The sequence below is a fragment of the Typopeltis vanoorti genome, chromosome 13, assembly GCF_054136105.1.
Source record: "Typopeltis vanoorti isolate ZY-2024b chromosome 13, IOZ_Tvanoo_1.0, whole genome shotgun sequence".
NCBI lineage: Eukaryota > Metazoa > Arthropoda > Arachnida > Uropygi > Thelyphonidae > Typopeltis > Typopeltis vanoorti.
Genome location: NC_143561.1, coordinates 39,315,990 through 39,339,122, shown reverse-complemented (window position 1 = coordinate 39,339,122; position 23,133 = coordinate 39,315,990). Strand labels below are relative to the sequence as shown.

General features: G+C 35.9%; 1 protein-coding gene and 1 long non-coding RNA gene across 10 annotated transcripts in view; one reads left to right on the top strand and one right to left on the bottom strand.

The window, feature by feature from the left end:
* LOC150100067 (uncharacterized) overlaps window positions 1–23,133 on the bottom strand; it is a 268,090-nt gene that overhangs the window by 147,232 nt on the left and 97,725 nt on the right. The window contains exon 2 of the long non-coding RNA XR_016549276.1: window positions 9,769–9,917. This is a non-coding gene — a long non-coding RNA (uncharacterized LOC150100067). The remainder of the gene's footprint in view (window positions 1–9,768; window positions 9,918–23,133) is intronic.
* The window catches only part of f (espin protein forked), a 192,310-nt gene that overhangs the window by 131,575 nt on the left and 37,602 nt on the right, over window positions 1–23,133 (top strand). For all 9 annotated transcript variants that reach the window (XM_090403062.1, XM_090403063.1, XM_090403058.1 and 6 more), the window contains one exon: window positions 10,936–11,091. In XM_090403062.1, the coding sequence (XP_090259188.1) occupies window positions 10,936–11,091 (156 nt within the window). The remainder of the gene's footprint in view (window positions 1–10,935; window positions 11,092–23,133) is intronic.

The following is a 23,133-nucleotide window of genomic DNA, read 5'->3' as shown; positions in this document are numbered from 1 at the left end:
ATGGATGAGTGGTGTGACAAAGAAGGACGGGATAAGCAATGACTTCATCAGAGGGACGGTTAAGGTGGGACCAAATGGCAAGAAAATACAAGAAAGTAGGCTGAAGTGGTTTGGACATGTAGAGAGGAAGGGTGAGGAATATGTTGGTAAACGAGTGGAATATATGGAGTTGGAGTGAAGGAGGAAAAGAGGCAGGCCCAAGTTCAGGTGGAGGGATAAGATGACAGAGGATCTTAGGGAGAAAGGATGGAGTCCGAAGGACGCCCTGGACCGGAGAACTTGGAAGAGGAAGGTTAAAGATTGGTGCGCCGACCCCGTTTAACATGGGATAAGGCATAGTGAAAGAAGAAGAAGAAAGTAATGACTAATAAAATTTCTCTGTTATTATATATTTCTGTTGTAAGTAGTAATTGAATCTAATAGTTGTTTACGATTTTGAGAAACACATCTAAAAGGAATGGAATAAATGCGAACATGCTTTTTTTTTAAAAAAATAGGAAGAAAAAATGGTATACATTGAAATGTTGTAACGTACAGAGTCATCAATAAAATGCAAATGTACACCCTTCTTCAATTCTTGTTTTATTGTACAATACTCGAAACAAACGAGGTATTGTTGTCATTCTGCTAGCAGTGATAATGCGCAGTTGGTCTGATGAGGTTTTGTCAGACGAGCAAGACAATCATAAAAAAAAGAGATGCGTTTCGTAATCGCATTGTTTTCTGATGACGTCGTTCATTATTATAACACCTGAACTTAGAATTGTTTTTAGATGCGGTTTCGCAAAATTGGTACCTTTTTTTCGATTCGTTTTGTCTCTCGGTATGAGCGTAGGTTATTGCTCAACTCTAGCTGGTTGGAGTTAATTGAAATTCGTTATTTGGAATCCGTACAAAAATTTGTTAAGGCCTTTCAATTTTTCGTTTCAATTGACTGCACACAGTTAATTGGAAAAATATGTTTAAATTATGAAAAGAGTTTCAAGAGGAACTTGTGACAGAAAAAATTTGGCTATTTATGGAGGAAAAGTGTGGGACTGTATTCACTCTCTCTCCCTCACCACTTAGCGAGGTTTATGTTACAGTTTCTAAGCGTAATTCATCTGCTTTCCTGGCAGAAATTAAAAATAAACTTATCCTTGTAACTTACAGATCTCATTGGTCGGCTTTGATATCCAGTCTTTATTTACTAATGTTGTCCACTAGCTGAACCCTTTTTATACACACATTGCCATAATTTCTTCATCAAAAGTAAGCAATGTTTTCGAAGCCAGTCTCTCTCTCTCTCTCTCTCTCTCTCTCTCTAACAATATCATGCTGTGCTTGATTCGATATATGATTCCTTGGAAGAATCCCTGCATGCAATTCGTTATTAACTTTTTTTTTTTTTTTTTTTTTCACTGTACCTTCGCTTACGTGATGAACAACTTTTTTCACGCGCTGGGTAACCCTTGCAATCAGAAGGGCGTAAGCAACTCTCAGCGATTCACTGAAAATGATCAGGCGTAGATTAACTCTGATATACAACTGATCATTGATAAACGGATTTGGTTTTTTTCAATGACAGAAAGCCAAATCTTAGAAAATCGTCATAATCTGAATGTTCTAATGATGTGAACTGAAACACCTGTGAAGGGATTTAGGGGTTTTGACAATTATTTATTTTTGATACTGTATTTAAAAGTTTTCCGAATTCAGAGATACACACACATTCCACTTGTCACACGGATTTACTTTTAGCTTTTATTCGTAGATGATGTGTCTAATTAGGTGCAGAATGTGGTGCTCTTTCTAGACCCAATATGCATTTGCAGTGAGTCTCAATTTCAACCGACTATCGAACGTTACGGATTTTAATTTTAATGAGTTTCAGTTAGTTTCTTAATGCTTTGGAAATTATTTTAATTATTTTAATCTCTGATAATGGCCAATTAGGCCATGTAACCTGGCACCTTTTTTTTTTTACTGTCCCTTTCGGTGTTTATAACATGATCGTTTCAGAATGTTTCTAAACCTAAACTCAATTAATTTACTCATCGGACTCCATCACTTAATGCACTCTAGAGACCGCGACATCCACTTATTCAGCAGAAGATGCTGGAGAGGCTATTAGGTTCACCCTTCCAACTAAGGTTTGTTTATTTATGTATTAGCGAATTCAAAGTTCAATATCCTACATATGATTGCCCGTCCAAATTTTTCTGAGGAAAGTGAAACAAATCGTGATCACTGCAGATAAGGTCTGAAAACTCTAAAGGGTGAATGGGTATTGCGAAACTTTTCAACCAAATTTTATCAACGGATCTCCCGTTTACTCAATATGGACTTTTCTTCTTCTTCTTCTTAAGCTTCACGAACCCTTAAGATTCTTAGCTGGAAGCACCACAGTTCTCCATTTTTTCGTGTCCTTATCCAACTCTTTCCAGTTTCGCAGCTTCAGCTCGGACTTCTGCAATATGGACTTCTGCTTTTCTTAATTTCCTACGTCAGTTCTACTGTCTTGTGGCTTAAACATTCACAAGAATATTTAAGCCGCTTTTTGTCATTTGTGGCTTTCATTGCATCCTTCCTATGAACCTCCATCAATTATACTCCTATCTACTAAAAAAAGGTTGAAAAACAAAAAAGAAAGGTTGTAAACATATTGTAGATTAGTGGCTAGGGTTAAATAATAAACATAGCTCTAGAGCAGTGGTCGCCAAAGTGGTCGATATCGACCCCCAGAGGTCGATATAACATTGTTAGGGGTCGATAGCAAAATATAAAACATCATTGTACGGGTAATTTTGAACCCAACATTGCTAACCTTGTCAAGAGTCACATCCTTCACATTGACAACGTTAGTAAATTGTATACTAAGTTAATTTAATAAAAGTCTTATTTTCATATATATATAAGGAAGATTGTATTATTGTTATTTTGTTATTTAAATTAAATTTTATATTTTATATATTATTCATCCCTCTATCAAATATGTAATGTTAATAAGGACGTCAAAAACAAAAACGTATCCCTTTGACGTTAAGCCAATATAATAATATATACTATATTATCTTCTTCTTCTTCTTCCTAACATGGAATATAGGCCACGTGGCCTGTTCCGGTCTCATGCCATCTCTTTCTTGGTCTTCCGATTCTTCTTTTTCCACTTATTTTGTATCTGTATAATATTTTTGGTAGTCTGCTGTTGTCCATTCGATTTAAATGTTCTAGCCATTTTTGTTAATACTGTCTTATGTAGTAATTAATTGGTTTGATTTTTAGGGATTGTAAGATTGTAAGACCACAAAACAGATTCATTTGTTTTGTGGTCCCGCTTGGTATATCCAGCTGTTTTTTACATACAATAAACACTGTAAGTATAAAATAAACAATCTAAAAACTCACATGAGCGTCTTTTTTGCTTGTCCTATTATAATTACGTAATAGTAAAATAGAGGGGGTCGATAAAAAGTCAAGAAACTCTTGAAGAGGTCGACGGCCAAAGAAGTTTGGTGACCCCTGCTCTAGAGACTGAACATCCTACTTTTTTCAAGCCACTTCAGGCCTCCAATAAGTAACGTGGTAGTCTCGCAGCGGATGATAAAAATCATCTAAGACTCTGCTACATTAGAGTAACAATTGCAATTGCTTAATCACAAATACATTGGAAAGTTCCAGAAGTGCACTCTTTTTATGACATCTTAATGCTCCCGGATGCATTTCGCCAGGAGTTTCGTTTTCATGGGCAATGCTGTCTCCCTCTTACTTCCACTGATATCATTGAAAGTATTTCCCTCTCACCTGAGAATATTCGTATTGTGTTTGCCGCAGAAATGATCAGTCTGGGAAGTCAAAAACCTATCTTTACTTCCACATTTTCTATTTATATTCATTCCCACCGAGAAATCCAATTCTTCGCCTTTCCCAAATAGTAACTAACCTGACTAATTTAAATGTTACAAAGAAGTGCAGTGGATAATGTGTTAACTTTCTGCTTATATTGTGTCCTTCTTGCTGAAAATAAAATGCCTGTGGCTGTTCCAGAATCTTTAGCAGAACTATAAAATTTGCGATTGGAACGTTTGGAATGTTGTATTACAACTGCAGTTTCGGATCCATTGAAAGGAAATATCTTTCAGCAACACGTATGTAGTAGTTCATGATAGTAATTGAAATAAATTTGGCTACTAATATTTTTTTCAGATCAGATTTTTTCCAAGTTTCGATTCTGAAAACGAAATTTGGATTTCATATCTAGTTCTAAGATCCAAATTTGGCGCTGCCACGTTACCGAGTTCACTTTTGGATACAGAGTATTTCATTTTCTCCGGGAGGTTGAAATCCCGAAGAAGACTGCTTATGAAGTTCATTTTTCATATGAAGGTAAGTTAGCTGGTCGTCTATAGAAAATACGAACTGAAGGAATTGAAATATAAAAATGTATGTTTTAATTATTAGCGGAACAAAAATACCAACATGGACATTAATATCAATTTGGCCTCCACGTTGAAGCCAACTGCCGTCGTCTTTTTCATTTGAGAGAATTCCAGCTTCCTTGAATTGTTATGATTACGTCACGACCTGCTTTGACTATAGTTCAGTAATTACGAGCTGATCTGAAGACAGTTGAAGAGCATTTTTTTAATATATTATAATATTTGCGTACACAACGTTAAGTGGCCTTCCCTTTCCCTTAATGTTCCTAAACAAGTGGGTGGCCACACATGGAATATTAACCGTGGGTTTTCTCACCGCTTCACTGCATCGTAAATGTCAGTCCACCAGTTACAAGGTCACGTGTTCCGAAGGTGGCGTCTATCGAAGCGTTTGGGAGTCGTCTCTAGACGGGGAAGTCCTTTTAATTTAATGTCGTAATTAGAATCCTCCTGAGCAATGGCCTGGATCATTCCTCCTATCGATGCGATGTCGACTTAGCGTTCTACAGATCGGTGCTAATCGTCCCGTTTACCTGATCGGTACACCTGCCGCATGTCCGTGCCTGGCGTGTAGGCGCTTTACCCCTACCAGTATAAGCACCGGCCGGTCCAAAATAGAAGGAAGGAAAAAAAACACCCAGTCTGCAAGGTCACGGTTCGTCTGAAGTCTATTAACACGACCTCCGCATATCCGAATGTTCGCATTAACACGCCGTTTTATGGAGTTTCGGAGAGCAGACTTGAGGAAAGTAACTTAAGCTATGAAGGCGACGGAAAATCGGCCCACCTGCCGCAATAGTGTACGCTAGGTTTTTCAACCTTTCGTGGGTGCTATGTGATAAATAGATATACGAATAAATATACAAAGTAACTTCACGCCTTGCTGACAAAGGAATGGCGACTGGTGTAATGTCAGAAACATCGCAATAATTGAAATTAAACCGATTTTTGTCTCTGGCACATTACATCTCCGTTCTATGACAGCAGTTTTCTTGAAAGACGAAAGTAACCGCTTGTGTGTGTAGTTGACAAAAGCCTCCGGTGAAAAGTCATTTCTGTATCGTCGTGAATCCATTAGCACCACACCCGTCACGGCGTGTGTCGACCTCGAATCTATGTCAAGGGTAATAACAGTAGGGTGGGAGCAAGTCAGTGGCCCCAGATTTACACCAGTGTGCATATGAAATCATTAGACCGCAGAATTTTGGCTTCTGGTCCTACGGTTGAGTTCGTATCTCTCGCTCTGGGCGACACCCTGAGGTGCATACCTGCTCTGCATAATCTCGCAGTGCGCTGCTCACAAAAGGCAGCAGATGGTAAACACCCCGGTTTATCTGGACAAGGGAGGAGATTCATACACCGAAGCGGAACATCCTCCCCCAACCGAACTGTTGGGGTACTCAGGAAAAGTTCCCTCAAAAAAAAAAAAAAAAGACGTCACACTCCGCCGACAGGGGGTGTCCGTGCAGCTTACCTGCCAAACAAGACATGTATCGCCGATCAGTTGGCCCGTAGCGTAGCCCGTGCTTGCACGTGGACTACCGTGTGCCCCTTGTACGTTTTGCCACTCGACGCGAGCGAGGGCCGTGGAAATGTTGCGTGAAGTGATGGTGTTCGAGTCCTCTTTACTGTTTTGGAAATAAGAGAAAGTTCGCGAAGCGTTGATGACAAAACAAAAAGCATCTCCGACGTCGACGTTTACGAAGTGCACTTCGTCTGTGGGGAAGAAGAAGTTGGCTACTTTGGATCGTTTGCCACTTCGAAGTTTTCGATCTAGCAAAAGGTATTCGCTTTTTTTTTTTTTTTTGTTGTTGTTGTTTGAACTACAGCAGCAAATGAAAGTGACACAAAGGGTGTCATTTTCTCTCACGTAGATTTAAATTTTCGTAATGAAGTTTCACTAATTTCATTTTTATTCAAAATTTTCTCTTTATTTGGTACCCAAGGTGAAGGTGAAATCTTTTGATTTCGTTTTTTTTTTCTTTTTTTTTTCTTCGAAATCGAAAACGACTGTTTTCTCTAATATTTTTTTGCTGATTTTACAAATAAAAGTATATTAGGAAAATTATTTCATTTTTCAATAAATAAATGAAATCGAATCTTTTTTTTTTTTTCAATTTTTCAATAAATAATTTTTTCAATTTTGCGATAAATAAATTTAAATAATTAAAATCTTATTGCTGAAACGGATTCTTTAATTAATTCTTAACTAAATAAAAAATAAATCGATTTTAATGATAATAAATTAGCCCACTGGATTATGGACAAAAGCGCTGTGCTGGGAATCAATGGCTGTTTATTATAACTTTAGATGTTCGATAAAATTAACAATTAAAATTCAGGTCATTGTTGCAAACGTAATTATGTCTTATTAAAATACTCTGCTCTGTTGCAAACGTAATGATCTACATCGATAGTAAACCTTGAACTACGATGCCATTTTACAATAATCAGTGAACGGTTATACAATATTCAAACGTCAATTGCTTACATAGTAATGCATGGTAATCCTATGCAAAAACAGAGCGGACTCTATAATTTCAGTAAATACCAACATGCAAAACTCTTACAATAGCGGTTACCTCTCTGTAATTATTTATGAATAAATTTATCACACCTGGTTGTGATAAATGTACTAGTTGCTTAGTTACGGCACGCGGTTTGGCAATTTTTAATTTTTGGCAATATTGTCTTATCTTTAATATGTGATACATTTTTTAAATTTTGAATTTAACTCATAAACCGACATCATAATTATCTTGTCATGTAACGTCAGTAAAGGTGTTTTTGAGATTAATAAAGGAACGAGAAAAAAAAAGCGAACCAAGTTTGGGATTAATATTTCTATTTTTATATCTATATACAGTCGGTCTTGCAAATAACTTTATAAGGTCTGTCAAGCTTTTAAACTCGAATAATAATTATGTGCATATCATCTACATATGGTATAACACGAATTTTATCATATTTTATGCCTAATTGCTGTATTCATTTCTGAACTTTGCAATTAATACTTGAAAATCTGAGTTACCGGGAGAAATACCCCGCCGTATGAGTCTGGTTAACTCATCTTTAGTCGAAAGAGACCAGATAAAGGTTTCTCACGTCACGAACGGGAATCGAACCCAGGTCTTTCCGACCAAAGGGCTTCGTCTATACTGACTGAGCTACGGAGTCTCAATAATAATAATAATAATAATAATAATAATGATAATAATAATAATAATAATAAATTCAAATTCCAATGTTCCATGTTAACATGTGCATTCTTTGGCCATTTTGTAAGTTATACGGGATAAAAAAAAAACAAAAAACTAAAATTTCGAGAAGAAAAAACTCTGCCATATTCGTATGTGGCAGGACAGCTCATTTTTAATTGTAAAATCTTATAAATTTCCCCATTTCTTAGACGGGATTCAAAGTTTTCAACAAAAAGGCGTTTTCGCTACCGACTACTCTACTCTACTCTACTCCTGTAGCTCAGTCGGTCACTATCTTTGTGTTAAATGTTTCTAAAAATAAAACCTTCGGTTTTTAATCGAAACTATCGTCAGTATACTTCAGTATGAGGCCCTTCTTAGCAACCTTCTTGCATTTAAATACCTTGTTTACCAGACGCTAGTGTTAAAAAAGATACCCGTAATTACAAATCCACGTTATCCACCTTCACCCAAGGTCTCTGTATCTATCGTAGTTAAAAGAGCGATAGGCAACATAAAGGGAGCAACAGAGCGTATTTCCCAAATGTTTCTAAAAATTCTATGCAAATACGCAATGTCAGTAACTTTTAAATGTCAAATATAACGTCCATCGCTAGTCTGACCTTCGGTGACTAAGCACGACGAGCACGATATACAAATCGGTGATTCAGCAGGATATCAACATAATACTGGTGCTCACTTAATAGCAGCTTACGGGAAAAGGAATAAAAAATAATAATAACACTTAAAATGTAACTTAAAATGCAATACTTATAGTATTTAATACGCAAAACAGTTTTGGGCAACAACAAAATCGTTAACTCTAGTAAAAGAACCTGATCTCACTTTAAAAACTCTTTATTATTTAATTTTGCAAACATGATTCATCTTCCATTCTCTTAATAACTAACTATAGCAACACAGAATTTTAATGTTTCTATATATAGTTTTTTATACATTCACTTTAAATCATACTGTGAGAATCGAAACAAATACCTCTCCTGAGCAACTTGACTTAGCCTATCTTACTAATGAGGCTTAAAAAAGTCGAATATATGTGGTATTCCCTGATGTTGCACTCCCTACTGGATACAGAACGATAACCCTAACGGCAATGGAAAGAGATGTCAGCAGGCGAACAAAATTTAATGAACAAAATTTATATCATTATGTATACTTTCCCTTCTGTCTTTGTGACCTGACAGTTGCCATTTGTATTCTTTAATGAGTACAGGGAAATACACTTATGAATTCTTTTTATATCTTTTGTCTTCGTTTGTTATCGACTGTAAAGATTAATTCTTTTTTTTTTTTTTTCTTTCTCTCTGCTGTTGGAATCTAACAGACGATTAGCAATTGTAGTACCAACTTGGATCATTAACAATGGTAGAACGTTCAAGCATCGTCATAGTAACCTTGGCTAACTCATGCGCAGTTGTTAATGTACAGCTTAGCAGCAGAGACAAAAGATGTTAAGGGAGTAATAATAATAACAGTAATAAAAATTATAATAAAACACAATAGTTGATTAATGTGGAACAATTCTATAAATGCATTTCGCTTTCAAATAAGGTTACACGAGCGATGAAGAACTCCCCCCCCCCCCACTTAAGAAAGGAACCAATTTAAAAAGTTCATAATTCTGGACAACAGCGACTGCTCAACGCTACACATAAAATGAAAAAAAAAAATATATATATATATATATACTAAGTTTTTTACACTTAAATCGATTTGTACACGAAATTAAAAAAAAATAAATTAAATTAAATAAATAAATTAATTAATTTTTCGCATACCATGCCTGTGATGACGAATTTAACCTGTCCTAAAGTAAAAAGCTTCCAAATATGAAATTAAATTATCACGTTTAAAAGTAGCGATGAAGTAGAGATAAGAAGACGTGAATCTAGAGCTAATACACTTTTCGCACAACTCGGAGGTCAACAGTCGTTTCTCTTAAAAACATTTCAGTAGTTTGTTACGCTGCAGTGGGATGCAGTCATCTGTTGTACATAATTAATTCCGGAACTTTTTTTTTCCCCCTCTGGTTTTCTTGCTGTTTCTACTCTAACACCTCTCAAAATTGATAAGTGAAATTGGTCTACTTATTAGATATGCTTTTAGCACACAAAACAGGAAGAACTTACCTGATTTCTAAGATTTATACGCTCCTTACAAAACAGCGAAGATTTGTTGTTGTTTTTTTAATTCTTTGCCTGTACTGATGAGATAAGACTGTCACCGATCACTTCGTAAAAGTGTTGTTAACCTTTTAGATTCTTCAGCAAAGGGCCAACTGCATTAACAAGGAAAAAAAATACTGAAAATGAATACTTCAACATTGAATTTAGTTTTAAAAATAAAAATTGATGTAATTAATTGTATTATTTATTTATTTACGATTAGCACACGCACGTCCCTTATTTTTTGGCTGTTTAAATACATTTCATATATTGGCAATTTTCTATTTTTAAGTAGAATACTTTTTCTTTTTTTTTTTTGATATTTTACGCGTGTGATATTCTCCATAGAGCTGCATTTGTAGCTAATTAGAGAGAACTTATCCACACACACACACAAAAAAAAAAAAAAAAAAAAAAAATAGAACTAACTTGAACTCATGTTAGTTCTATTTAACTGAATTGAAATTATCCGAAGAGATTCTATAGTAGAAATTTAATTTTGGCATTAAGTTGCATATTTGCTGCATTGTATCATAGCAGCGCCAAACTCAAACTTGCGAATCAGACCCAATGAACAATTCTCTGAATGCCTACGATTTACTAACAGAAATAAGTTGCATCAGTGTAATTTATTTCTGTTATAACCAACTGAATGTTAACTTGACATATACGAATTGCTAGGTGGGAAAACAAATAAGATATCCAAGATAAATATTAACATATATCTTATATAATCTCGGCTTCCTATCTCGCCGCTGAAAGCGGGTTTTATTTTGATTTTTCATTCAGTCAATTGCTTAATCGATCAGAAGAAGCAAAATATGTGAACATACACAAGAGCAAACTTGACCACCATTGCTCGTGTGTGTGTGTGTGTGTGTGTGTGTGTGTGTGTGTGTGTGTGTGTGTGTGTGTGTGTGTGTGTGTGTGTGTGTGTGTGTGTGTGTGTGTGTGTGTGTGTGTGTGTGTGTGTCATATAAAGAATGTTAAGAATATAATATATGATTTTGAATTTCCATGGAGATATACAAAGAGCTTTGAGCTTTTATAACCATTGTTCTTGTTAACCCAAATACGTTAATCTCAGCCAGGTGATAATGTCGCTAAGTAAGATTATGTGTTTTATTGTAGGTACGGTCGCCGTGGGGTTTTGAAGTGGCTACTTCGAGAGGCTAAGATGCCCGCATTAGAAACGACCAGCACCGGTGCTTTGGCATTACACTACGCCGCTGCTAAAGGATGCCTGGACTGTGTAAAATTGCTTGTAGAGTCATGTCCCGATCTAAGGTAGGATTTTTAACAATGATATTATTAAAATTACCCGTGGTTGGATAAGATTAATGATTGAGAGAGAGAGAGAGAGAGAGAGAGAGAGAGAGAATCAAAACGAATTCTAAGAGATCTTGCCTTAAAGTTTTACGAAGTGTAGGTGAAGTGGCTCTATTAATCACTCCGTAATGGTTCGAGTTCTTGACCTACACAACACAGACGGGAAAAACAAAGAAATGAATAAAAGGAAACAGAAACTGGAACAGATGATTAAGAAGAGTTCCCAGGCCTCGTTTCTCATAGAGGTAGTTATAGTTTGGGTAAAGTGGCAATTAAGGCTAAAATTTACCGTGTGTGACGAGGTCAGTGCCACACCCTTCTCTCGATGTTTGTCAGTAGAATTAGAGCAGTTTGAAACAAGACTGTGGTGGTATATTGTTGTCAGAGAGAGAGAGAGAGAGATGAATGAAACAAGAGTAGGTGGCTATCCTACTCTACATATTTTGTAGATTACACAAATTATCCGTTTAAAATTCATAAAACAAACAAAACGTAATATTTTTAGAGTTATTAGAGAAAGTGAATTCAAATAGAATTTAAAAAAATCCCATTTGAATTTCTATTTAAAAATCCTTTTAAAAATTCCTATTTTAAAAAATAGGCTTTTTTTAAAATCTTATTTGTATTTGCTACAATTATTATTTGGGCTTATTTCCCACAAATATGTATATATTATTTTCTTATTATTTTGCATATAGTACTACTATGCAAAATAGTAGGCTTATTAGTTTCATTTATTTATTTATTTTTTTTTCTTTTCTTTAAACTACCTCGGGAGCCTCTGTAACTCAGTCGGTTTCGACTATACCGTTTGCTTGGAAAAGCCTGGGTTCGAATCCCGTGTAGGACGAGAAGATCTTTTATCGGGACTTTTCATGAAGATGAGTTACAGAAGTTGAGGGTTTTTTCTCCCATAAATCTGGTTTTTTACGACCTCTTGACGTAGGTAGTAATGATTAGACCGACGAAAATTAGGTCCATTTTATTTCTCTCCAATTCATTTGAAAATTTGATCCATGATTCACAACTCTAGCTCGCTATAGATTAAAATTCTATAGTAATGTGAAACATAGCCGTTTCTAGAATTCCCTCAAAAACCAATCGAAGACTAAAAAGGATAACAAGGGTAGAATTCTCATTTGCTGTAATGGAAGATAGGGCTATAATGCCAAGATACAACCGAAATTAAACCCCGCGCGCGCGTGTGTGTATATGCATAAATATTAAAATAATGTTTTTATTTTAATATTGTAAAATAAGCAGGGCCGCACTTATGTACAGGCGGACAAGGCTCTAGCTGTCCCCCCTCCCCCGAAAAATTAGGGCCAATTGAAGGACCCTGCCCGCTTACGAGTTACTCCATCCAAATCTCGTCCGTTCGTCCAAGACTGGTTGAGTCCCTTGATTATGGGTTTTAAGCAATTAAATGCAACTTGCTTCTCCACTGCTGCATTCCCGAATAGCAAGTAATTCATCTTTGTAAATATGTGTGTTCACGAGGACGGTTTGCCTATTTTCAGGGATAAAAAATCTTTGACCTTCGTATGAGACAGGTAACTCACATTTAATTGAAAGAGATCAGATAAAGGTTCCTCACATCGTGCACGGGAATCGAACCCAGCAGATCTTTCCAACCAAAGGGTTCTGTCGAAGCCAACTGACGCTCTAACGAGTTGTCAAGAGTAAATAATCAGAGAACCTTGTTTTTTATACACACGCATGATATTTTTTAAAGTCACTTCAGGCTTCCAATAAGCAAATAGCGATGTCACATTGAGCAGTGAAAATAATCTGCCGTCTAAGTACATCCACGGTTATCCATGCCACAGTGAGATTCGAACCCGCAACCTACAGAAAGTGGAAACACTGCCTATTCGGACAACAAGGTGTCGGTAGATTTGAGTGTGGGTGTTATAATTACGTCAGAGAAACAAGGCTATATGACAATGTAAAGTAATGATTTTTTTGCGTGTATCATTGTATAAATGCACCGTCTGAAGCTTCCAAAAGTGATCCAGATTAAAAGAGAACATCATCGATAGTTCGAGTCGATAAAAGCAAGAAATAGAAAATGGATAAATGGCATGAAAAAAAAAAAAACAGAGAGAGGGAGAGAAGAAACGAGTGAAATCAAAAAGAAAAAGAAAAGTAAGGAGAGTGAGAGAAAATAAATGGTGTTCGATCAGAGGAAGAAAGAAAGCAAGAAAAAATAACGAAAACGGGAGATAGATCGCGTGAAAATAAGATATTAAAAAGTAGAAATAGAAGATAAATAAATAAATGAACCAGAAAGATGACAACGAGAGAGAGAGAGAGAATAAATAACATGACAGATGGACAGAGAAAAAGAGAATAAGTACAGTAATTAAAAAAAAAAGAGAAAAACGGACACGACAAAGAGGAAATGAAAAATAAACATGAATAATTTTAAATGCTGCACCTAAACGGCCAAACTTGGAAGACATATCGTTCAACATGATGTCTTCTCTCTCTCTCTGTCTCTCCCCCCCCCCTTTCTTCTTTCCTGAAGGGAAAGTTGACAAAATACATTGATGCAAAATTTGTGGGGCGTGTTTTACATCTCTCTCTTTCTCAAAGACAGTTATTTTTTCAGCATCTTTCGTGTTCTGTAATCCGTCGATGCAGTTAAAAAGCACATCGTAAAAGAGTCGAAAGAGTCTTAGTTGTTTCGTACAACAGGAACAGGGCGCATTGACCTCGTCAAGGCTACCATTTGACGGGGTTACCCACCATTCGCACAGCAGCAGCAGCAGATAACAGTCATCATCAGATGTCTATATTCCATACACGACCGCTCTGCAATGTCGTTCGCGCTATTTCATCCCCGGAAGCTGCGCATTTGTAAAGAAAAAAAAAAACAAGTTAGGTATGAAAGGCATCTTTTATCACCGTTTTTCGCTAATGTGTCGTTATAAGAGTGTTGCCTCGTTTCTGGTGTGCGTGAACATGCAGATGGATTCTATCTGAATAAAGAAACGCCGCTCTCTCTCCTTGCGATTACTCTGTGAATGGAGGAGCTTCACTTGGTTAATCCTCTTCACTTTTCCTTCCGAATTCCCTCCCCCAAGCTAATGAATTCAGGATCAGATTTTGCGCAATACGTTTATACATATTAGCAATGACGTCACGTGGCTGGAATTCGTGGGGGTGCTGCAACTTTCGCAATATACATACACACTGTAAGTACAGTGTATACGTGTTTGGATAAAATATCAAAATTATGGTAAAAATTAAAAAAAAAATTAAACATGAAAAAATATTGTTCATTATCGATAAAATTATACCGTTCAGTATAATTCAAAATTATTTAAAAATAAAATATATTCTTAACTACAAAGATAATAAGCTGAAAAGCCATTTTACCGGCGAATTTGTTAATTAAGAGGGAGATGTTAAATCCCGTTTTATTTTATAGCCGGGTACGAAACTCGGGTCGAAATCCATTGAAACTCTATGGAGGTTGATGGATTTCGACCCGAGTTTCGTACTCGGCTATAAAATAAAACGTGATTTAACATCTCCCTCTTAATAAAATATATTCTTGTTTTGTTTCATGAAAAAAGATTGTTTATTATCGATAAAATTATACAGTTTAAGTGTAATTCAAAATTACTTAAAAATAAAATCCATTCCTTTAATTACAATTAAAGGAATGGATTTACAATTTTTGGACATTACAATTAAATCCTTTAATTGTAATGTCCAAATATTTAAAGAGACGGAGTAAACACGATAAACACTATGAAAACTCCACTACTGGCGCAAACTGCATATAAACAACACTGGAACTGCGTGACGGACAGTGCCTCATCACACTAATAGCTCGCATCTCACTATGACTTGCGATGCGAGCGTAGTGATATGCACGTCAGCAGCAGCACTGTGGTAAACACAGTGCTGCTAGCGTCCTTCGCCCTCCTAAGTGCTACAAGATGGATTTTTATTATTTTTATACAAAAAAAGAGAATTGTATAGGATTGTTGATGATAAAATTAAATATTACAAGCAAATATAAATAAATTAATAAATATATTTATATATCGAGAAAAATTGAGGGATGCTGCAGTTCCGCAGTGCCTATGTACGAGCCGCCCCTGCATATTAGCATAAGGAACGATTTTCAAAATGTGCTGCCATCATGCGAATATAATAAAACTTAGATTTGTAGATAGTGATTATATGAGTTAACATTGTAAAAGTAATGTAAATATGTTATGAAGATGAAAAATGCAAAAATGTATCCCTCCTATGATGTCCCATCTGAGAATAGGTATTTATTTGAAACAGTGGAACAATCATTAAGCGAAACGGCCCCAATATTCTGTTTGGTTTGACTACTGTCTTTTATATTACACACTAGACTCAATTCTCTCTGTAAAAAGATAAAAAGCATTCAACAAACGATCGATCGCTTGTTCTGCTTGGCTTCTTCGTCACCTGTCTAGAATCACTCAGAATTCTCAAAGTGCAACAGCGTGACCAACAAGACCACCAAACACATTCTTGAGCAGAGATATTGGCCGACTAAACGGCACTCAGCAACATCCTCCTTCATCCCCCCTCCGCCCCAAACACAGCTCACATCACTGGATTCAGCTTCAGATCCGGAACCCGTCTCTTTGTAAGCTACGCTCAGTAACAGCTTAGTGACATTCTCCAGATTACAGTCACGGTTAAATGGCCCTGTTCCAAGTCCGAATCTTCTGTGTCAGTCCCCCCTAGTCTTCTTCCGTTGCTCATGTGATATAATCATGGAAAAGACACTGTCAGTATAGTAGTGCATAAAGTGCTACATACAAACAAGACTTTTATTCATAGTCACACACACACACACACACACACACACACACACACACACACACACACACACACACACACACACACACACACACACACACACACACACATTTATTATATTTATTATGAATTCTTGAATGCCTTTCCATTCCTCACAAGGGATGGGGTCTGCCTTTTAGTCCCTTTGCTCTTTTGGAAATCAGTAGGTAACTAGTTATCATTTTTCATCATAGCCACAGTTGAGAACATTTCTGCAGTGTGCTAAACGAAAGACGATGGTCTTAATACTATCAAGGTATTTACAGTATTTGCATTTATTAGTGTTATATTCTCCGGTCGATTTTCTGAGTTGCAGAATTAAAAACGCTAGTTTTTATAGATTTCGTCCTACACATTTAACCCTCAAAAAATTCTGGTTATGTACATTGTTTCCGAGATAGTGTATGTGTGTGTGGGGGGGGGGGGGACGCTATTATTCACTTGCAATAAAATCAAATAATTCAGAAATTGGTTAAAAAAAACTTAGAAAACATTCGTTTACTGGATGACTAGACTCGAATCTATAAGTTCTGCAGATCTAGCTCGTTGAATATTATATATACAATAAAAAGTAATTAAAAAAATACTTAGCCCCACTCACGGTGGGGGTAACATAATACTTGAAAATTAAGCTTTTGATTTTTTTATTTTCCTAAAATTAATGCTTTTCTTGAGAGAGAGAGAGAGAGAGAGAGAGAATTCTACACAGTATGGCTACAAGTTAACAAGATAATGGCTTAAACCACAGACCACGTGTTTTGATTTTTTTGGCCACAGTAGTGATTATTCAGCAATGGTTCATCTACTGTTTATTTCCCACTAGCACTGAGTTAGTCGGTCTCAGCTGTGGGTTGTTTCCCCCCCCCCCACCCACGGTGCTCTGGTTTTCTCTTTGCAAACTAAAACTGACTTTGAACACACTTTCAATTGAGCTACATTTTAATCCTGGTATAAATATGAATTTGCGGTTTTTGTGGAGTTCAAGCCGTTGTAATCTCTTATGGACATGTCTTCTGATAATATTGATGCTGCTAATATATATATATATATATATATATATATTTTTTTTTTTTTTACATAATCCAGAGACTCTGCTTTAGAAATCCAACAGATTTTTTTCAATACGTTCTCACACTGGACGATGAAATTCATCCCAAAACATCCATTCCCACGACAGGATTCTAACTAGTCAGTCATCCAGGTCGGCAAAGCTTGTTTGCTTCAGATTCCTGAATTCCACACTCTCCCGGATTGCATCACGCTGTTATTGCTGCCGTACTTTTAATGGATTTTGGGACAACCGCTCGTGATCTATCATTTTTTGACACATGCGCATCTTCCACGTCTATGAGATAATTGCTTACCTTTAATTATCTCGTGAGTCTGTTGGCGATGCTTCTTTTTGTTTCCCAAACGTGCCATTGTTTAAAGAGCATTTTTTTTTCTCTCTATTTAGAGAAGATTTTAGTTATGACTACAGGACAGAACTGTTTGGTTTCTCAAAGACAGTAAAATGTCTTTCGCCTCGTTAACGAGGAAGCAGATTGGGTTTGGGGAATCATATACACAATTTCGGAAAGTTGAATTGGTATAAATATTGTGTTTAAATAATAAATAATAAAATTTTAATAATAATAATAATAATATTCATATGGGGTTTTCCTCCCTTTCTACCCGTCCCTTTGGGGAAGGCGGGTTGAGCCCTCCTGAGGAAGGATTAAGTATATATTTTTTATGACTAGATCCGTGTGTGCTCAGGGAGCCGGTTTGCCTGTTCTGAGGGACGAAAAACCCGCGTTTCAGGGTGAAAAATCCCTTCACCTCCGTGTGAGACCAGCTAACTCACCTTTAGTTGAAAGAGACCAGATAAAGGTTTCTCACGTCATAGACGGGAATCTAACCCAGGTCTTTCCAACCAAAGGGCCTCGTACCGACTGAGCTACGGAGTCTCTACGACCACGCCGACTACAAACCACCGACACTTCATTCAGTTTATATCCTATGCTTGATTACGTAAACACTTGATTAATTTACAGGTATAGACATTATCAAAGTGTTCATAAAAATAATGGTTTAAGTATTATGAACTTTTAGCAGGTCGGGAATGCCAAGCTTATCCTTTCAGTACGCGAGAGAAAATTTCTGTATTGCTTTGATTAAAGAAGGTTAAAATAATTGCTTTATTTATTCTTGTTTTACTCGCATTTCTTTTAGACACACACAGTTATTATTATGCAAATTCACTTCCCGTTTGTCAAGTCTTTAACACCTTGAAGTTTAATGGATGTGCTTGGGGTGTTTTACCATTGATTGTCAAACCTACTTAATAATCGTCAGAAATTCCTTTTTTAAAACAATTATTCAACCGGAACTGCTCGAAGCGTGTCTTTTAGCATGGAAATCATATTAAGCTATAATTGGACGATATAAATACTAAGACAAAAATATTTACTTCTTATGCTTCGAGACTATTTTGCACTATACTGTTAAATCGAGAACATGTTAAGGGAAGGCCATTCAAAGATGGGGGAGGGGGGATTCTTAGACATGCAGGTAAATTGTGTGGGGTATCACGTGCTTACTATTCGGTATTACCTTACTCATACCCAGTCGATAATCCGGCCACGGTTTTGCGATTTAAAAGTTTTTCTTCCCAATATTTATATAACGGAGAATTGTTTATATTTACAGGACAATCAGGCGAGAAAGTATGAAAGTAGATATAATAAGCAACTTCCCCACCTTATCCTAGAATTATGGTTACGAAATCAGAGGATATTTGAAAGATCGTGAGCCTGTTAGACTCACTGATGATGTATTCTTTTTGGATATTGTATTCCATACATTTAAAAAATAAATAAATAAATAAAATAATAATAATGGTTTTTACGTTTAAAATTAATCGGCGGTGCTATCGTAACGCATCGGTAGCAAGGATGCCAATTCTTTCTCACCTTCAGTCGAAAAGTCCATATAAATACTACTTATGTCTTAGTCATCTTGAGGAGTGACTTTCACAAAGTGCAACTTATGGTCATTTATGAAGCAGAGATCCAACTTGTGGATCTGTACTTCATAAATGGCCATAAGTTGTTCTACAACTTATGGCCATTTATGAAGTGGCCCAACGAAAGCAGTGGCCCAACAAAAGATGGTGATGATGATGAGATAAAAGTACAGTATAGTGAAATACTCTCCCCTGATAACGAAGTGGCTAGTCGTAGATATCCCTGAGTGCAACTTTTATTGCTTGCTAACGTTAGATTAAACATGGGTGAAAACAAGAATATAATTTCTTATGAAATATATTATATTCATAACATTCCATGCAAAAAAACATATCTCTGCTAAAGCACACCTGATTCCGACGGCCTCCATAATATGGCCAGTGTATCAACTTAACAATTTAGTTTATTTGGTTTCATGAAGCTAACAATAGATAAATGGCTTGATTTTAAGTTTTAAATGGCTTGATTTATTCCCGCAAATTCATGTCTTCGATGGTTTGATTTTATGAAACAGATGTTTTTAAACCGAGTTCTCGAAGACTGGATTGAAATCGTTATCAAGAAGCGTCCAATTTCACGTGCTTTAGATTGTAAACGCCTGCACTGCGTCTAAAAAAAAAAAAGGTTAAATCTGTTGCACGAAATTAGGCGAAAATGTGTATATAATCAAAATGAGGAAAATCAGAGCTAATTTATTATTAACTGATCACTTGATTTCTTTTCTTTTCTTTCTTTTTTTGTTGTTGAATTTATTTATTATTAGTTTTTTAAGATTTTTTTTCCCTGTAAGAGGTAGTCACGCATTCTTTACCCATTTATACGAACGGAGTGCGCAGACATTTGGAATCATCACTAAACTTTTTGAGTCAGTCCAATTAAATAGCAAACATTTTAAGTATCCATGCAAAATGATGGTAATATCCCTACAAGAAAGAATGCTTGCTATCTTGCATATTCACCGCAACTATAGTAAGATATTAAGGGGTCATTGTATGTACACAGCGAAACGAAGTCACTTCCGATGTCATTAATATAAGAATTGCCACTTCTGTATCAATACTATCATTGATACAGTTATTATAATTAATATCCCATACATCGAGATATATGGGATATCGAGATATATGGCATTCACGTCTCACAAGTCAGACACAAGACAATATACACAAGCGTAAAAAATATCCACCAGAAAACTACAGAATATAATGATACCACAGTCTGCCCATAATGATACTATCTCATCTCATCTTCCCTTTAGTGTTAAACTCAATGGCCTTTTACTACCAATTAATTTGAATTCTGTTCTTAGAAAAAACCTGATGCTGCTTATGAGAGGGCATATCTTATGGCCTGTTTACGTGATGGAAAAACTCGAGTTCCAAGGAATAAAAATCCCTATCACTTCCGTGTGAGAACTCATTTTAACCTGAAAAGTCATGGTAAAAGTTCTTCGCATCCTAAACGGAATTCCAACTCAGGTCATTCCAACTAAAAGACTCTTTATATACTTTATGTTGTTTTTTTTTCAAACCAACATAAAATAATTAAATTTTATTTATTTTTTTAATTATTTGTTGAAAAAATAAAGTAAGTTTTGGGGCCTGTCCTATGTGGAGTCGACAGAAAAAAAAAAAGTATTATGGACAAACTGGAAAAAAAACTATTGAACAACAGATCACGAGAAATTTGAGGTCACAATGTCTTTTCAAGACAATTGTTATCCTCGGCAAATCACAGATAATTTGTAATGCTTCGTAAATCCTGCACCGTTGTATGCAGGAGACAAAAACAAAAGCAAAAAGATCTTAGAATTTACAGAGTTCATGTTAAATCCCAGCAGCTTAAATTTTAACCTTTCTGACTACTCACAGATGTGATTCAACTACTACACAGAAGATAGGAAGACCATGCATGCGTAACAATAGGCTACTAAAAGGTATTTTAAAAGACTATAAATCCTCTCTAATACCGGTAATTTTTTATGTACAACTTTTTGTTGAAATTCCTACATCTGCAGAAATCCTACGCAAGAAGAGTTAGTCTTTTATAATTTTATAATTTCTTTCCAGCATGTTCCTCATATACTATATATGTGTATTATTAACTGTGGAATTATTACTACACACATATTATTGGTGCAAAGTTTGTAAGTTTGTAATGATTTTTTTTCCCCCGTAAATAGCTATTACGTGCTAATTACTGCGGGGTTCGGAGACCATAGCCTAAATTCTCTAATGAATTCAAAATCTCCATCATAAAATGATGGAACGCAGTTTTTAACGTCTTCAATCGTTAATCAAAATGTTTAAAAAAAGTGTTGTCTTAATTGCTTCCAAGAATTCATGCGTCAACACTTGACAAGCATCGCTGAATGAGGCAAAGTGGAATTTTTGTTTTCCCCCAAAACAACGAGGTTATCAGCATTTTTGATGAAGCATAAAAGAAAAAGGAACTTGCAAGTAAACAGAGAGAAATGAGTTGGCCATTTTCCAAAGAATACAAATAGATGAACATATAACGTAATCCCTGAAGGTCAAACAAGGGCGTGAATCGATTTCGAAATTTGTTACGCAACCCCCGATGAAAGGAAGTTTTTTAATAATGAAATCGTCAACGTTCCCATCAGGAAGCAGGTAGCTTGACAGGCTGCTATTAACAAAGATCTTGGAGTCTGCGACTGCATTTAAGTGTAATTAGATCAGCTAGGATTTCGTTGTTCTTGCAAAATCTTTCTTTGGTTGGTTATTTCACTTGCAATACCTATTTTTGCAAAGAATGCGATCCTTGACTTGCTTACAATGAAAATTTTGACTATGTATTTTTTCAATTTTGGCAATTTCGTGTTAAGGTGAAATACCAATAGGAACTAAAGACCACTACAAATGTTTCCAGGATGCATATTTTTTATATTAATCGCAGTATACCACAGTGATGATTCAAATTGTGTTCTCCTTTAAGTAATAAAAATATGCAAAATATGTACTTTACGAACATAAAAATGGGAGAGAAATTAAATAACCAGTTTTTCGTAATGACTTTAAGTAAATAATTTTGCCAAATTTCAATAAATTCTATTAAATGGTCTCCAAATAATAGCCGTAACTCCTAAAATTTAGGTGGTGTCGAATAGTTTGGTTTTATCATCGACTATGGGAAGGCAGGTTTTCAGACACTAGCTTAAACCTTAGGCAGTGTTATAATGAGAATCAATGTAAGATACGCATTAAGTATCTTATATGAATACTTGATGAACAAGTCTGTAGACTAGTCTAAAGCTAATGCAGTTGTAACGTGTTGTGAGCATCATATCATGGCCCAGAAGGTTTTCATCGTTATCATTCTTTCCAGTACCAAGCCAATGCAATGCCAAAGTGAAACATGCGTTTAATGGCTGGTTTTCCTTGTTTAATACTTGTGTTTCTTTCCAGGATGTAAACATTCCTTCTGTCTTCGTAATACAGGCTTATTTAATAATAATTGAAAATGGCTCAGAAATTTTTTTTTATCATAAACGGAATTTGAACTCAGGAAAATGATGTGATCTGACGTGACCACTCAGCCAAGGAGGGGTTCGTGTTTTTTTTCCTTCAGTTAAAGAGTGCTGCCGCTACCGACTGCACTGTGCAGATGCTTGTGCAGCATCTTAGGTGTAGTTATTCATGTAAATGGAATTCTAATAGAAATTACTTTTTGACCTACTGCAACTTTTGTTTCCAAAGTATATAGATTTGTGACAGATGTTCAACTCAGAATCGTTTATTATTATTATTATTATTATTATTAATTCAGCGCACATAGTCCGACATTTAACAGTTATATTCAATCTACTCAGCATGTGTTAATTCCTCTCAGAGCATTTCCCCAGGTCGACGATGGATTCTTATGTTTTGCTCGAATTTTTGATTTTCATCAGCTTATTCAAGATGTTTCAGGATATTTCGTTCGCAGAGCGATTAGTACCGGTTATTTATGCAGTTCTTGGAATTCGTATAAGAAAACAAGAAAACCAGTTGAGTGGCAGTGTGTTTTTCCTGTTAGATATTTACTGTTTACCGATGTCAATGTTTCCACATCTTTACGCAACTTTCGTATTCTCCTCTTGCGTACTGATTGATCAAGTAGCAATTTAGTGCTG